At 45.9% G+C, this 17,934-nt stretch overlaps 1 protein-coding gene across 1 annotated transcript in view; it reads left to right on the forward strand.

Annotated features, from left to right (window-relative positions):
- The window catches only part of LOC119181056 (uncharacterized), a 55,875-nt gene extending 42,615 nt beyond the window's left edge, over positions 1 to 13,260 (forward strand). The window contains exon 5 of the mRNA XM_075875738.1: positions 11,360 to 13,260. Coding sequence (XP_075731853.1) covers positions 11,360 to 12,268 — 909 coding nt within the window. The 3' untranslated portion in view covers positions 12,269 to 13,260. The remainder of the gene's footprint in view (positions 1 to 11,359) is intronic.
- Positions 13,261 to 17,934: the final 4,674 nt, after the last annotated feature.

The following is a 17,934-nucleotide window of genomic DNA, read 5'->3' on the forward strand; positions in this document are numbered from 1 at the left end:
TAATTACGAGAAATCTTGTTAATTCTGAAGGGGTACGCTCGATGCAGCTTACCTTGGGGTCCTTTAACAGCCTCATGTCGACGTCGTTCCGTCGCACAGCCCGCTGCCATTCCGCTCTTCGCTTAGCGTCTCTCGGAAAAGAAAACAAGCGGACTTTCGGACCATTGTCATAGCTCCCTCGACATTTGGGTACACAACACCGCCCCATGTCTCAGGATCCATTCGTCAACGAAATAAATTTGGCGGAAGCGGTAACTGCAACACGAAACAGCGCGCACGGCGTGGCCGCGTGGTCTCGTTCAACGACAGAGTGAAATAATTGTCACGGCTGCCGCCACCTGTCAGAGACTCGGACAACTTACGGCTCTGCCGCAAAGCTACGGGCTACCACGGTGCTCGCTCTCTCGAGAGAGGTCGCCCTCCTCCTTGCCTGTCAACATGCCCGGACACGCGGAAACGCTGCTGGTACGGCGTGAGCTAGGTGGTGTTGGCGTGAGAGGCTCGGGCAAAGTTGAATGACGTCACACGAAGGTGTGCCGGAGTGAAGAGGCCTGAACTCATTTAGGTGGTGTTGGTTTAACGTCCCAAAACCACCATATGATTATGAGAGACGCTGTAGTGGAGGGCTCCAGAAATTTCGACCACCTGGGGTTCTTTAACGGGCTCCCAAATCTGGGCACACTGGCCTACACCATTTCCACCTCCATCGGAAATGTAGACACTACAGCCGGGATTCAATGCCACGGCCTGCGGGTCAGCAGCCAAGTATTTTAGCCAGTAGACCACCGCGACGGGGCCCACAGTGGGTGACTTCGGATCAAATTAGGCCATGTGGGATTCTTTAATGTGAACCTAAATCTATGCGAAGGAGCAGCTCATCGCCACCGCTGCACTTGATGCTTCATCTTTGATTGAACCAAAGCGAGAACGACTCCTCGCACTAGCTGTAATATCATAACCTTACAATTAGTCACCTTAGCCACAGGCAGAAGCATTTGGCTCTGCACTACTACCTCAGTATCATGCATACAGCCTTGTCAAAGCTGATGTTAAAGAATGGTGCCCACTAATCCCACTAGTCTCTTGGATCCACCAGGTGTGGCCCTCACAAGTCACAATCAGATACTCATCAATGTTGTGCAGTAACATTGTGCCATTCCGCCATGAGCGACTTTTGTTTCGCCTTACCGTCAGGAGTAACGAGCTCTTCAATTGCGTTTTTTGAGTGGCGGGGGGGTTAATGTCCCAAAACCACGACACTGACAGTATTGTTATGTGCCGCTTACCTAGAAACCGAAGAAGTTAGAAGACTAGGTGGTGCCTGTCCTGGCCATCGTGGTTGTTTTTAACCGCAGTATTGTTACTATGAATATTGTAAATACACTCGTTTTCTGTCATCTCCCTGTAATATCTTTGGTGGAAGTGCTGGGCACATCAGGAGCACACAACGGAACTTCGCAGCGGGCGTATTCTTGGACAGTCCATCATGCCGGGAGACGATTCTGCTGATTCAGCCCCCGCTATGCCGAAAGCACCCAGTCACATTGTCGTGACCCACCTCCGAGGCCCAGGCCCCTTCTGCAGGACTGCTGATAACAGTCAGGTGGAGAAGTGGCTGGCCAACTAAGAGTGCAGCAGCAAGACCAACCGCTGGGATTCGACTTTGATGCTTGCAAACGTCAGGTACTACCTCAGGGGTAGGGCCAGCGTGTGGTTCGACACACACGAGGAGAATTTAAACGTACGTAACAAAAAAAAGACGTATGTAAACAAAAAACATGAAACACCTTTTTGGAAAGCCCATTGCACGCCAACATAAAGAACTCTCGTGCCGTGCCCAAACCTCAAAAAAGCTGCACATGGTTTACATACAAGATGTCTTAGTCTTGTGCAACATATACGTCGTAACACGAGGCAGCTGGCTGTTCGCCTTTATTTTATCTCACTGAAATCCAATGTTGCCTATGGACACCAATGATGCCTCCTTCAACATGTCCACCCACTGAATATGCTCAATAAGCTATAGCCCATGCCGACCATACACGTCAACTTGTGTGCATTCGGCTAACCGACTCGCAAGCGGGCCAATGATTTCGTTACGAGAGCAGTCATATAAACACTCACTTTCCTCCAGGATTCCTGTGCTGTGGTCTCCAGCACGCTGTATTGAGCTTTTTACAAAGCTACTGTTCTCGCCCTCCGAACCGTACCCTATGCACCGCCAAGTGACCGTCGGGACTTAAGAAATTGAATTATCTTTGTCTTCGTCGACTCAACCCCGTACCAACATCGTTTACGTTGTACGTCTGAAGCCATGTCATACACCGGGCTGCCGCAACGCACATGTATAATAACCACCTCTATACCGTCTTTCTCTGACTGCACCGAGTCTGTGCCTTCACCGCCGGAGGGTAACAATATGTGCCGCTCACATAGAGAGGACGAAAAAGTGAAGGACTAGGTGGTGCCTGCTCTCGCTATCGCAGTTGTTTTTACCCGCATTAATGTGACTGTATATATTGTAAATATACCTGTTTTCAGTCATCTACCAGTAACAATATCATTTATGAAACACCCGTTGGGGCACAGACATATTTTCGGAGAAGGTTTTTGGGCTATGATTCTATTTCGAGCCTTACAAGGTTTTACAGCGAAATACTAAAGTACCCTATGAGGTTCTCCCAGAAGGCACCTCAAGAAACTGCTATTAGCTTCCAGAAAGTGTAGTCGCGCGCGTTTCTAGACTTTAACCGTATTTTTCTTGCTCCGACTCATCTAATTAGCAACATTACAGTGTATTGACAACTTAGTATGGTTTCTTTTAATTCATCTTCTCCATTTTGTTGTTTGCTGTTTATTCTTATTTGATACCTTGCTTGATAGCGGCCAATTGAGCTATTTTGCGTTATGACACGCCGTCCCATTGTATAGTGCACTCATCCTTTTTTTTTTCATTCCAATGTGCTGCATCGAGACTGCCACCGCGGCCGGGATTTCAATGCCGTAACCTGCAGGTCACCACTAGATGTGGTGGGTTGGTCCTCAGTGCTGTCGGCCCACATCACTCAATGTATAAAACGGTACCAGAACACCACTTGTCACCACCAAGTTCCCTGCAATGCACACTTATGTGTTAACCCGGCAAACTACCTGTGCTGTCAGCAATAGTATGCCCTTCTGTGAACACATCATCCAGTGCATCATTATATGATGGCCAACTACCGAGCCCACATTTTTAGTACCGATGTGCCACTTGCATTTTCAATTTTAGCTCAAAACAACAGAGCCCTACTCTAGTCTCAAGATGGCTGAGCCTAAGTGCAGTATAGTGCTTTCTGGTCAACAGAAAGTCAAATTGATATTGCCTGTGTATGCACCATGCTTCATCTGTGTACTTTACACACATTGGCATGACAGCATCGTGTCGATAGTGTCCATTTAATATACGTGCCTGCTATGCCGCTTCCACTGAAATTCTAACAAAGACTTTGTGCTTTTTGAATCAATACTTCTTTGCAGACCAGTTGGTTTCATACTTGAAAACTCTGCTTGCAGTGCAAGCTGATGGAAAAACGAGAAGGGGGACAGGAAAGAGTACGCTCTTTCCTGTCTCCCTTCTCATTTTCCCTTCAGCTTGCACTGCAAACAGAGTTCATTTTGCTTTTCAAAGTTATTACCATGACTGTTCATACATGAACTCACCAATGTGTACATTCACGTATGTCTATGCTTGACGCATAAAGTGTTATCTTTGTTGTGCCATTCTCCTGTAAATACCTTCAGTGTTCTCTCATGGGACAGTTTTCATGTTAATAAATTATTATCTCATGTATTGTATATTTATTTTTGCATAGGTATAGTGGTTACAACAGTTGGCAGCTGTGATTTTAGTAAGCTTTGCCCTAATACATTCTTTTATTGAAGAAGCCTCTCAAAGGAGACATCATGCAGAGTAGAGCCGCATGGAGTGCACTCGACAGTTTCATAGAGAAGGGTGGCAGATTATTTTCAGATCCCATAATAACACAGTGGGGCGAAAAAAAAAAAGCGACAACCACAAACGGGCGAGGATAACTGCGAGTCTAACTTGCCTTCACCTGAACACGGGGCCGTATTGCAGTGAAGCCATGAAAAAAAAAAAAACATCCGCGAAGAGCTCTCCAATAAGTTTAATTCTCTTGTCTCAAATTAGTTCGACTAAAGACAATGTCTTGAGGCTGCATGCTTTACTTTTAGCTTCGACATTGTGGTAGTGACGCACGACAAGGTTTTGCGCGCAGGCTTTCAAGGATTTTACGATCGCACGCATGTATCACCACTACATTTCTGTCCTTGCTGCCTGAACTCAGTTCGTAGCCTTATTTAAAACGACAGTATCAGAAACGCGCTTTCAATAACAGCATGCTGTCAAGGATTTTACGATCGCACGCATGTATCACCACTACATTTCTGTCCTTGCTGCCCGAACTCAGTTCGTAGCCTTATTTAAAACGACAGTATCAGAAACGCGCTTTCAATAACAGCATGCTGATAATTAACAAAAACTCACCAAGTGGAGTTCAGTAATCTCCGGTGCGGCGTTTTTCGCAGCAGGCCTAGGTGTATCAGGCGTAGTCAGTCGACTCTGCATCAATGCATCCTGAACGGCGCGGCTTTGCGACTCAGCAGTGATAGGTGGGGCACACGCTTTCTTCATGAGTATCCAACTCGGCGTAGGGCGTTTGTTCAGTGGGAGGTGGGCGCACACGCTTCTTTCGCGAGTATCCTACTCGGCGCAGGGCTTCCTTCCGAGCACTTGGCAACAGGCGTAGTGGCGACTTGGCTTTATTGCGTCCTGAATAACGCGCCTTTGCGACAGTGAGAGGTGGGGGCACACGCTTTATTCACAAGTATTTAACTCAGTGCAGCATGTTCGGTCAGACGAGCCGCACACGATTACTTCGCGAGCATCCGATTGCAGGGCCATATGGCTTGGCAGGGCTTCCTTCCGCGAGCGCGGCCCCCCGCTAGGCTGCAGCAGCAGCCTCCGACAACACTATACGAAAGTGCGGGGAGCGACAGCGCAATGACACAGTTAGGCTGGCGGAAATGCATAGCCTCCAAGAGCGCTGGGCCGCGGTGCATTGTGGGTGGCTCTATCCGCTCGCCTTTTTAAACTCGCGTCCCGGCCATATAGTAAATAGAAGGGTGAATATCCGGCAGTGTTGTGACGAGATGAGTTGTAGGCGAACGTCACATACGGCAAATGAATGTACCAATCGTGGTGGTCTGGCGCAACGTATTTGGCAAGCATATCGGTTAGGGTCCTTTTAAGGCGCTCCGTGAGGCCATTTGACTGGGGATGGTACGACGTAGTAAATTTGTGCTTGGTATGACAAGACCTCAGGATTTCATGAACGACAGCTGATAAGAACGTGCGGCCACGGTCGGTGAGAAGTTGACGGGGAGCACCGTGCACTAATATTATGTCGTGGCTCGGCTACCGGTTGTGCTGCCTCGACCTCTCGACGAATGATGCGTGTGAGGTTGTCACATGGAGGGGCCTGGTGGAAGACGTCATCACACGAAGAGGTGGCCGCTGTGTTCGGAAGGCGCACGATGTTTTGGGCTACACGGCGGGCTTTAGCTTGTTTGTGACGTCAGCATTCTTTAAGGATGTTGTCGATGCTCGAGATGTTGTTAAAAACCAGCAGGTTGAAAGCATCGTCGGCAATGCCTTTCAATACGTGGTTAACCTTTTCGTCTTCGGACATGGACTGGTCGGCCTTGGAACAAAGGGCCAAAACGTCAAGAATGTAGGAGACGTACGATTCGGTAGAAGACTGGGCCCGTGTGGCAAGAGTCTTCTTCGCAGCGAGCTGACGACCAGATGAATCGCCAAACAGGTCACGTATCTTTTCTTTGAAGAGATCCCAGCTCGTTATGTCGGCTTCGTGGCTTTCAAACCGTGTTCGGGGAGTGCTGTCCAGGTAGAAAAGCACGTTGGCGAGCATGAGCGTGGGATCCCAGCGGTGAGTTGCACTGACGCGCTCGTACCGCTTCAGCCAAGTGTCGAGATCGATCGTACCATCACCGGAGAAAGTGCCGGGATCCCGGAGGTGCAGGAGTGTGACGTAGGTGGTGGCTTGGACTGACGAGGGCGGCGTAGAGGAAGTACCAGCAGTCGAAGCAGTCGAAAGCTCGCCGATGATGCGACCGCTGCGCGTCTCCATCGAGGTACAGGGGTCGTCCACCTCCACCAATAATGTTACGAGTAACTTGTTTAATGATCTATTTACAGCGCACAGAACTCGACGAGTAAGATGGCGCCAGACCAGCATCCAACGGAAAAACCCACTTCGTCCTCCTCTTTCATGCAGCCGTGTTTAGCGGCTGTTTTGTATCAATATTATTACATAAATTTTTTTCTAGCCTTGCGCTGCCGTTATATTTCTATAGTATTATGACCTTCTGATTCAATCATAGTGTATTGATGCTACTGTATATAGGTACTTCGCACCACGTTGCTTTTCGCCAACTTTCACGCATTTCGAGACCACAAAACAGATGATGGATTTGTACAGTAATGTCTTCGTCACTCAATGATGCATATCCATGTGTTCTTTTGATTTGAATGGTACTACAATTTAGTTATGTCGAAGCCTTACCTAGTTTTTATCTGCTTTTTTGCGAATGTCTTACCACCAAAGTATTTATTGATAGGTGTCCAAGTCGTTGTCAAGCTATCAAAGGATAGCTTTTACAGTGGGCTCCAGTTTACCATTGATGGCGAAAAAATATCAAATTTTAATGAAATGTAACATTAATTCTAGGTGTTATCGCTATAATACCACTGCATTCATTTTGGTTGGTTGTGGCAGTTATTGTTGTTTATTTAAACTAGTGCCATGAATAATTGCAGTGAGTAGCACTTAGTTTTGGTCTCACGTTCGGAATGAAAAATTTGTTAATCCACTTTTTCAGATGAAATGTAGATGCTTGTTTTTTCGAGAAGTATACGGCGAGGGATGCTAAATTAGTGCATTCGTGGGGATGCTTTATTGCTTTCATTAGTGTCTACTAGTTGTCACGAGACCGATTCCCTTCTCGACTAATCAGCACACTCTCTTTAAACAGCGGACTGGCATGAATTGAACTGATGCTCGACGCACTCCAGCGATACAAATGACAGTTTTCTTTTTTCTCTCTTTTTACTAACATAATGATAAAATTTTACACCCACTCTCCACCAGTTAAAACGTAAGAATAAAGCAAAACTCACAGGGTATGTAAGACAGCTGCAAAACAAACGTTATCTTAATTATCTATTTCTGTGTGGATTGTGATGACTGAATTTATCCCAGTGCACCCCCCCCTTTTTTTTTTGTCCTTAAAGCTTTCGCATTTCCCGCAGTTTCACATAGCTTCCACCATTCGCTCACCGTTCAACAAGCCACCATTATGTATTCTTCACGCATTATTGTCCGTCTTCGTGATGGTTTGCCTCCTATATATATATATATAGTGAGGCCATCGAAACCTCGTCAACTTATCAAGCTTTTACTCCCGTACTCTTCTTATCGAAAAGAAATAAAACTGATTGATTGATTGATTGATTGATGCACGATGACGTCAGGTATTTCGGTGAACTTTGACGTAACGCTGCGCTGACACCCCGACGCGGGTAAACACTAACTACATAGGACAAACTGGCAGGTGTATTAATGACCGGCTCAGCGAACACGCCTGCAACGTAAAAAGGGGACGAGATGGTTTTTTTGGCACTACATTGCAGCACGTGTGGCTGCAAACCACTTTTTCATGATACCGTAATCATAGGAAAAAAACAGAAATAAAGTGACAAGGGAGATTATTGAAGCAGAAAGGATTAGTAGATTAGGGCTGAACTGCATCAGCACTCCTTCTCTCGGTCTTTGTGATAAAGAATTGTCGTTTTTGAGATCATAAGTTCTTGGCGCATGGCAATAGAGGGTGTTTCATCTGTTTGGCTGTTGTATTCGAATTTCGTGAGCATATATATGTATGCTCCTCGAAATAAAATTTTGTTGGAAGTAAGCGCTCCCTTCTGTCCCTCCCCTTGTCCTATGATTCTAACGCGCTACGTTGATTAATTATGTCTTACCAACATGCCCAACTTTATACTCTAGTCAATTACCTTTCTAGTACAACGGGCCCTTTTATGTGTTCTCCTCCTACTCTGTCTATAACGGCTGCGTTGATAGCCCACACCACTTGCCGTGCACGAAGACTTACGTTCTGTATGCGAAAGAAAATTTTCCTTGAAGAAGTTCGGATACTCTTTGGTGGGTTCACCCCTTCCGTCGGACATGGCATAAGAGTGTGCAAGATTCTGAGGACTGAGTTCAGAAGGCAAGTGCGACTGCTTTGGCAGTGGTTTTCGCTTCAAATTCTGAATAGCAGAGATGATGCCAGGCAAAGAAGACAGCTTCATGAACTTCAGCGCGCCATTCATCAAATTACAGAGGCCATTTGGGTCTGTGATCTGGCACGTGTGCGAAGTCAGGCTAGATCGGCACCAAGACGGGATGAAGAAGGCATGAGTAACGTTCACAGGCTGGAGCCGTTACAGCTGCCCCCGGAAGTGTCGGATACCCTGTCACTAGGACCGAAGTTTGCGGTAGAGCCAAGGCTTTCCGCACCCGAAAGGCTCTCCTTGGTCCGCCAAATTTCTGGGAAGGCAACTGACTCGGAACATGACCGGTGTGTATCAGTAGGTGCTGATGTGCTCCTTCGTTTGAAGCAACACTCTTCCAGGTTGCCGCTGAGAAAAGTGGAGGCCTACCTTAGGAACAACGCCCTCGTCGTACTTCCAGCCGACAAGGAAGGAGGGTTTGCCGTTCTTTCTTACAAGCTTTTCAGTTCTAAAGCAAGTGAATCTGTTTCATCTGTTTTCAAAAGTTACGACAATGTTGTTCTTTCTAAAGTCAAGTCTCAGGCAAAAAAGATGTCTGAAAAGCTCGACCTCAGTAAACTTGTTAGTGACATAATAAATAGCAAAAAAGACTGTTTTGAGGTATTCTTCAGAGCGAAAACACATAAGCCTGAAAAACCGTGTCATGTTATCGTTTCAGAAAATGGCACATGGCAAAAAAATGTTGCGTTGTTTTTACAAAGTAAGCTTGGTCTATTAACAGTAGATGACCCATTTCTCGTGAAAAATTCCGATGAAGTTCTTGATTTCGTCCGATCCCGTTTGAATCAGCACATGTGTGGTTTTTCCGTTGATGTAAAAGATCTGTATTATTCGTTGCCTCACAAATCGATTCTTAGTTGTGTAGAAGAGTGCATTGACAAGCTTGGTAGCATAACATTTCAGAATAGTGCTGGTATGTCGTCTAGTAGCTTTTTGGAACTTTTATCCTTTTATTTGCAATTTACTTTTATTCAATGGAACGGGAAGCCCCATCTTCAAAAGGAGGGCATCTGTATTGGATCATGTATTGCTCCAATCTTAAGTGATTTGTTTTTAGCCAAGCTCAACAGAACCGTTTCCGGTGACCTTAGTGACAACCGAATCATGCGCATCTTTAGATTTGTTGACGACTTCCTCATTCTTCTTGACTGTGACCCCACTTTTTGTGCCCTAGATATCCTCAACTTCATCGAGGAGCGGTTTAGTCCCCTTGTTTTAACCCATGAGTTGCCTGTTAATAACACTCTCAGATTTTTATATATCGCTCTCATTTTTCACCTAGACCAAGTTTGTTGGACGTACAAACCGAGGAGTAACAAACCCTTGCTTTCGTACCACTCCGTCAATACTAAGCTCGTAAAACGAGGCATTGTAAACATGTGCTTTAGTAACGCCTTACAGAAGTCTTGTCCACATCTGATGGCAGCTAGTTTCAAGGAACAAGCAGAATGACTTCTGGACGCTGGCTACTCCTCTCACGTACAGGTTTCCGTCGCAGGAATTCCGGTCAAGAAGCTTCAGACCTTGCAGCAAGATCTCCCTCATGTTGAGCCAGTAAGACGTCAGAAGCTTGCCGTAGTGCCTTATTTGCATGGAATCTCTCACAACTTGAAGAAGGTTGGGGAGCGGGCTCATGTAAAGGTGGTGTTTTCTGCCCCGAAAAAGTTCTCGTACTTGTGTATGAAAGTTGTTTCACATGCAAAACCGGGATGCTCTAAAAAGCACTTAACATTGTTTGTCACATGCGCGCAATTTGTAATCTATCAGATACCACTTTCATGCGGTAAACAGTACATAGGACAAACTGGCAGGTGTATTGTTGACCGGCTCCGCGAACACGCCTGCAACATAAAAAATGGTCGAGGTTGTTTTTTGTCACTACATTGCAGCACGTGTGGCTGCAAACCACTTTTTCATGATACCGTAATCATAGGAAAAAAACAGAAATAAAGTGACAAGGGAGATTATTGAAGCAGAAAGGATTAGTAGATTAGGGCTGAACTGCGTCAGCACTCCTTCTCTCGGTCTTTGTGATAAAGAATTGTCGTTTTTGAGATCATAAGTTTTTAGCGCATGGCAATAGGGGGTTTTTCATCTGTTTGGCTGTTGTATTCAAATTTCGTGAGCATATATATGTACGCTCCTCGAAATAAAATTTTGTTGGAAGTAAGCGCTCCCTCCTGTCCCTCCCCTTGTCCTATGATTCTAACGCGCTACGTTGATTAATTATGTCTTACCAAAATGCCCAACTCTATACTCTAGTCAATTGCCTTTCACCCCTCTAACCTCCGGAACGGAGCTGCACTCATCCCAAGCATTTGAATTTGTATCCGCAGTTGGTTCTGAAGTACTACTGCCCAACGAACCAGATTTGTCGTTGGAATTAGTATAAAATTTGGGCCTGCAAGTTCTACTTTTTAAAATTCAGCCATGTTACCGAGGGCTGCACTGAGAGCAGTTGGTTAGATGCTGCAGATAATCCGAGGGCTGCACTGAGAGCAGTTGGTTAAATGCTGCAGATAATCCTCGTTGAGTGGGTTATAGTAACTTCTGTCATTGAGTACAGCTGCACACACTATCCGTTGGTGAAGACGCTGTTGCCATATCTTGCTTATGGAAGCTGGGTGCTCGAATGAGCTATTCCCGTAACTTAAGATTTGCATGCAAGGTCAATATCCGCGCAGTGGGCAAGCTGAATGATGTCAACTGTTCTTTGACATGTTCATTGACAACTGTGCTATAACCATTTCTATTTTAAGTCGCTACATAATAACAATACACATTGCCCATCCTTTTAGTGACATTCGACGAATACAAAGGCAAAGCTGATGAAGCTAAACACAAAAATGAAGCCTCGTAGTAGATATTTATTGGAAAGTTTTATTTCCTTTCTTGAATATTTATGAATGGTAGATTTTATTCTAGGTCACCCATCCTGAAAAGACATGGGCAAGGAGGTGCGGCTTCTTTGGATACGAGTCTGTGAAATCATCTGAGCAAGCACTTCAGGACCTCTGCAGTGTTACAGTGACAGTCTTCAGCATGCTGCTCAACCTTCTGCCCGAGCAATGGTACCGGTCGTCAGATGTGACAAAAGAGGACAGATTGGTTCTCTTTTTGATGAAACTTAAGTTAGGTGTAAGCTTAACAGCACTGGGGGCCATTTTCGGCATAAGTAAATATACAGCCTCACGGGTGTTCAGGGTTACACTAGATTGCTTGAGCGTAAAGCTGAGGAAGTGGGTGTTTGCTCCCCCGCGGTGTGCTATCAAGGACACTCTCCCAGAATGCTTTGTTCAGCATTACCCTAAGTGCACGTTCATCATTGACTGCACTGAAATCCGGACAGAAACGCCTATGGATCCAGAGGCTCAACATTACCTCTACTCACACTACAAGGGATCGTATACTTTGAAGTTCCTTATAGCAATCCTTCCCAATGGCATGGTGTCGTTCATTTCAAAAGCTTATGGCGGGAGACATTCAGACTGTTTCATTACTCGAGATTCGGGATTTCTGTCGCTTATCGAACCGGGTGATTTGGTGCTCTGCGATAAGGGGTTTCCTGCGATAAAAACCACCATGGCAGACGAGGGCGCTGTCTTAGTGATGCCGCTTTTCAATGTCGAGGGAGGGCAGCTTTCGAGGGAAGACATGGAGACTACCTTAACCATCGCCCAGGTGCGCATTCATGTGGAGAGTGCCATTCAGAGGTTGAAACTGCACAATGTGTTGACAAACAGTGTGCCACTGACTTTGATTCCACAGATGGAGAAAGTCGTACAGGTTTGCAGTGCTCTGGTGAACATGCAGAGCCCAATTATAAAGCTGTAAAGAATGCAGAGAAGGTGTGTGCGAAACACTTCAATGTACGCAATGGAACAACAGTATAAAGCATCTCGCAACATCAGCGTTGGCAAATGTGTTATGCCTTTGTTGATCACCATTCTTTCAAATTTCAAATTCGGAAAAAGTTCGGTTAGCAACCAGTCACTCAAGCTAAAGATGTCTAAAGCACGACACACAATTTTTCAACATTCGTGAAACGTGTGGACAATATTTAGTTAACACTTTGGTATGAGCAGTGTGGAAAACAATCGTAAATAAAAATATAGCTTTTTAGAGCGCACTTATTCTGAAAAGGAATGTCCTGTTCTTTAGTCTGTAAACATTCCAGCAGTATCGACTGCTCCTTGGTGTAGAGTGACAGCCACCAGGCCCTAAAACATTACTGACATTTAATTGTAGTTTCTCGACCACATACCAGCATCACTTGGTGGTATAATAGATGTGTTTTTAAAACCCAAACAAATGAGAGACATGTCAATTTTTGCTCACAAAGCAAAAAGAAGACTTTTGTTTAAGTTGTCTTAGAGAGTTCCTCAAGTAGATAAGTGAAATAAAAGAATTCTAGTTTTGGAACAACCTCTGAAAGGAAATTCATGTCTCTGTCTACAAAAAGAAACTTGTCATCCTGCACAGGGCTCCAAGCATAAAACAGTGCTTGACTAAGGTTCATGATGTAAAGCTGGAGCTGTAGTTTAGTGTAGAAGCTGTGGGATTTCTTGAGGGTCAGCGTTCCAGCCTGACAATCGAAAAACTCCAAGATCGTCTTTCCCTCCTTGTCGATGATGGGTACCTTCTCACACCTGGCTGGACACTTGATTTCCACGAGCACCGTGTTTCCCTCGTACCGCATGAGCCCATCGGGGCTGCAAGCGAGCCATGGTTGCTCCGGCAGCATGACAAGTCCAGTCTGAAAAATTTGTCAAGTTGGGCTAATGATGCAAAATATTTATTTCAAACTGCTAAGCAGCTCTGTCTGAACACGAAGTTGCTAGACCCTGGACGATATTTATTTTCTGCCGAAGACAAAAGTTTGAAGCATTTAAAATTGTGTTACATGTTCACAAATAATAATATAGTCAGGGCTACAGTAGCCTTTACTTCACAGAATTCAATGTATCTGTATCATCAGACCGCAGAGGCAGCCTGATTACTCCTTGCCAGATTACCACCTTATATTCATTTTATCGGAATGTGACGAACTTTGCCCAAGTCAGCAGATTACTAGATTGAGTGACAAGCCTTCCATCCTAAAATACAAATGGACGGTAGACGAAGAGAAGCAGTCATGATTTTATGTTACAAGATCCAATGACATTTATGCAGGTCATTACCAAAATGCCCATTTAATACAGATGTCACGACAGAGCTCTAGCTGCCGAGGAGGCGGGAGGAGGAATAAACTTTATTTTATTTTAGTTCAGGAGTAGTGGCAATGGGGGGTCTTCTCAAAAAATATTCTTTGCCGTGCGAGAATGTATCTTAAGGTGAGCAGCTGCAGGGTGCTGTGTTTGTTTAGATCTAACGCGCACAGGCACAAGCTATTTCAAGAAGTGTTCAAGTCTCGCTGCCATGCGGTCATAAAGGGTCTTCAGGATTTGCGGCACACATACCTCAAGAATGGGAGTCTGAAGTTTCTGCTCCAGTGCCTTTCGTGCCTTTGGTTCATTCCGGAGACCTACATGCAATGGACAAAAATATTAACAATGTAACACACAAAAAAAGGACACATAAAACCCCCGCAGGGGCGCCTGCGAAAGTAGGCGTTTGGTGTGCAGCGACACCACGGACCCGAGCTAACGAGGGCGTTTCGGCTCCCTCCCACGCCTAGCCGTGCGTGGCTTTGCCGTGTCCGAGGAAAAGGGGATTCTGGGGGTTGAGCCAATGCTGGGTGATTGGACCATTAAGGCCCCTCGGCAGAGGCAACACACCCCTTTGGCCCCGGCTTCACGTAGACGGCACCCATGGGCTGACCCACCCAGGCGAAATCGGCAGTCGCCTTTTCCTATCTCTCTCTTCCTACATCTTAGTCTTTTCTCGTCTTTAAATCTATCCTGTCTTCTTCTCTCTTCCATTTACTTCCGATTTTTCCTGGCGGCAAGGGTTAACCTTGTGTAATTACTCAACCTTGAGTAGTTATATTTGGTTATAGTGGCAATGTACGGCTGGCGTCTGCAGCCTTATGCTATTAAGTGCTTCAGCGTCCCCTGGTTGGACTCCATGGTGGGTGGTCGCCATTGCTGCCGAAAAAAAAAACTACACTCCTATGGGAACACCTGCATTTCCCCGTCTACTAGATCGTCCTCCACCTAAGAGGGGACGCACCGATGACATCTCAATTTTCAGCCAACCCAGACAATGTTTCCCCAAATTCCATGTTGTGCACAGCGAAAACCCAACAAAACAAGCCAGAGTCATATCTCCATTTCTTGTTGCTAAATCTCTGACTGAGGTCTTTGGCCCAGGATACAAGGTAACAAAAATGGCTAGCGGAGACCTTCTCCTTGAGCTGCCGGAAAAACACCACTATGAAAAAATTGGCAGTCTCGTAGCATTTGGTAACATCCCAGTATCTGTTTCACCTCATAGATCAATGAACACCTCACGCGGAGTTGTTTCAGAAGCAGACCTTCTTGAAATGTCTGAACAGGAACTGCTTGAAGGGTGGAAAGAGCAAAATGTCACAGATGTGAAACGAATCGTCATCAGACGAGAAAACAAAGAAATACCTACCAAACATTTAATACTCACCTTCGCATCTAGCACACTGCCTTCATCTGTAGACACAGGCTACATCAAACTATCTGTCCGTCCCTACATTCCCAATCCAAGACGGTGTTTCAAATGTCAACGATTTGGTCATGGTTCGCAGAACTGCCGGGGTCAGGAAACTTGTGCAAGATGTGGTGGCCGCGGCCACCCATCTGATAACTGTGTTACCACGCCTCACTGCGTGAATTGTGACGGGGAACACACCGCGTATTCGCGTTCGTGTCCTAACTGGAAGAAAGAAAAAGAAATCATCACTCTTAAATTCAAAGAAAACATCACATTCAAAGAAGCAAGACGAAGAGTGTCGCCATTTTACGGCGCAACATATGCTGATGCGGCGCGTCAGGGGGCAACGCCGCACCAGCCCTCGCCACCCCTTCGGCCTGCGCAGAGCGAGCCGTCGGCTGTGGCACCTGCCCCCAAGGCGGCTGTAGCCCAGGCTACACCGCCTACTCCCAAACAGAGACCGGAGACTCCAGAGTCTTCAAGTCTCAAGGCCTCCCCTCACCAGGCGAGGCCCAAAATCCAAACTAACAGCCCGCACGTGCGGGCATCCAGTGCCTCCGAGGAGGCAATGAATACGTCGGCACCCGTGGTGCCGAAAGAGCGGCGTGGCTCCTTGGAGCGCGCCAAGAAAACAAAAAAGCAAATAACAGGGCCTGGTGACGGCCCTGTTAAGTGAACTCAAACTCCCCGTCTAAACAGCCACTCGCTTTTCGTACACACAGCATTATTTTACATTCACCATGAACACTCAAATTATACAATGGAACGTCAGGGGCCTTCTCAGAAACCTTGACGACATCCAAGAACTCCTACACGAACACTCACCAAAAGGGCTGTGTGTACAAGAAACACACCTTAATTCAAAACACACAAATTTTCTTCGCAAATACGTTATTTTTCGAAAGGACCGTGATGATGCCATGACATCATCCGGAGGTGTTGCCATCATAGTGAATCAAGGAATTGCATGCACACACTTACAACTCCAAACATCCCTTGAGGCAGTGGCTGTTCGAGCGGTTCTTTTTGATAAACTAATCACAATCTGCACTATTTACATCCCTCCTAGCTATCAGCTGCAAAAACGTGATTTACACTCTTTAATTGATGAACTTCCGGAGCCTTATGTTCTCCTTGGAGACTTCAATGCGCATAGCAGGCTATGGGGAGACTCTCGTTGCGACGCGCGAGGTCGACTGATTGAACAATTCCTTCTCTCGTCGAACGCATGTCTCCTAAATAGAAAAGAACCAACCTATTATAATCTCGCACATAACACCTACTCCTCCATAGACCTAAGCATAGTGTCTCCATATCTTGTGCCTCTACTCCAGTGGAAAGTCGTCAGTAATCTGTACGGAAGTGACCACTTTCCCGTAGTTTTGAGCACAACTACAGCAACTGAGTGTACACCCCGTGTTCCTAAATGGCTCATAAACAGAGCCGACTGGGAACGGTTTCATACCATCGCTCGTATAGATTGGAGTGACATATGTACTTTAAGCATTGATGTTGCTGTCGACTACTTCACAGCTTTTTTGATTGATGCTGCAACAAAATGCATCCCACAAACAAATGGGCACCCAGGAAAACGGCGTGTGCCATGGTGGAACTCTGAATGCCGAAACGCGCGCAAACAGCAAAACAGAGCTTGGAGGCTGCTTCGGAACTCACCGACAGCCGAAAATCTTGACACCTTCAAGAAAATAAAGTCTCAAAGCAGGAGAACGCGTCGGCAGGCCAGAAGAGAAAGCTGGCAGAAGTTTTTGTCAGGGATCAATTCATACACACAGGAGGCTAAAGTCTGGAACATGGTCGGTAGGATAGCAGGAAAACAAGTACACACACTTCCACTCGTAGATACTCGGGGTGATACCTTGGAAGATCAGGCAAACTTCCTCGATGCACACTTCGAACAGGTGTCCAGCTCATCCCACTATACTGACACTTTCCAAAAATACAGAACAAGAATAGAAAAGCAGAAACTTGAACACAAATGCACTAGATCCGAGGCATATAACCAAGCTTTCAGTCTAGCTGAGCTGCATGCAAATGTCTCTAAACTCCTGCAGTACTTCTGCCCCAGGTTCTGACCGTGTGGTGTATGAAATGTTAAAAAACCTACCAATCGAAACACGAAAAACCTTACTTTGTTTGTACAATGCTATCTGGTTTTCTGGCGCTATCCCTACCTCCTGGAAAGAGGCTATTATTATTCCCATTTTGAAAGAGGGCAAAGACCCTTCTTTACCCTCGAGTTATAGGCCTATAGCACTTACAAGCTGCTTGTGCAAAGTCTTCGAAAAAATGATAAACTTCCGGCTTGTACTTATCCTTCAAACAAACAATTGGCTCGACGCATTTCAGTGCGGGTTTCGAGAAAGTAGATCCACCACAGACCACCTTGTTCGTATTGAGGCACAGATCAGGGACGCCTTCGTCCATAAACAATAATTTTTCTCTGTATTCTTCGATATCGAAAAGGCTTATGATACAACATGGCGTTTTGGAATTCTAAGAGACCTGTCCCACCTTGGCGTGCGCGGAAGAATGTTTCACATAATCAAAAGTTACCTGTTAAACCGGACATTCCGTGTCCGAGTGGGCACGGTTCTTTCCCAAACATTTGTTCAGGAAACAGGCGTGCTACAAGGTGGTGTACTTAGCTGCACACTTTTTCTCATAAAAATGAATTCCTTGCGCTTGACCACCCCTCGCAATATGTTTTATTGCACATATGTCGATGACGTCCAGCTTGGCTTTAGGTCTTGCAATCTGGCATTGTGTGAGCGGCAGGTTCAGTTAGGTTTAAACAAGCTCTCCAAATGGGCAGAGGAAAACGGATTCCGACTGAACCCACAAAAAAGCACGTGTGT

Source organism: Rhipicephalus microplus, chromosome 10 (genome assembly GCF_043290135.1).
Source record: "Rhipicephalus microplus isolate Deutch F79 chromosome 10, USDA_Rmic, whole genome shotgun sequence".
NCBI classification, from domain to species: Eukaryota; Metazoa; Arthropoda; class Arachnida; order Ixodida; family Ixodidae; genus Rhipicephalus; species Rhipicephalus microplus.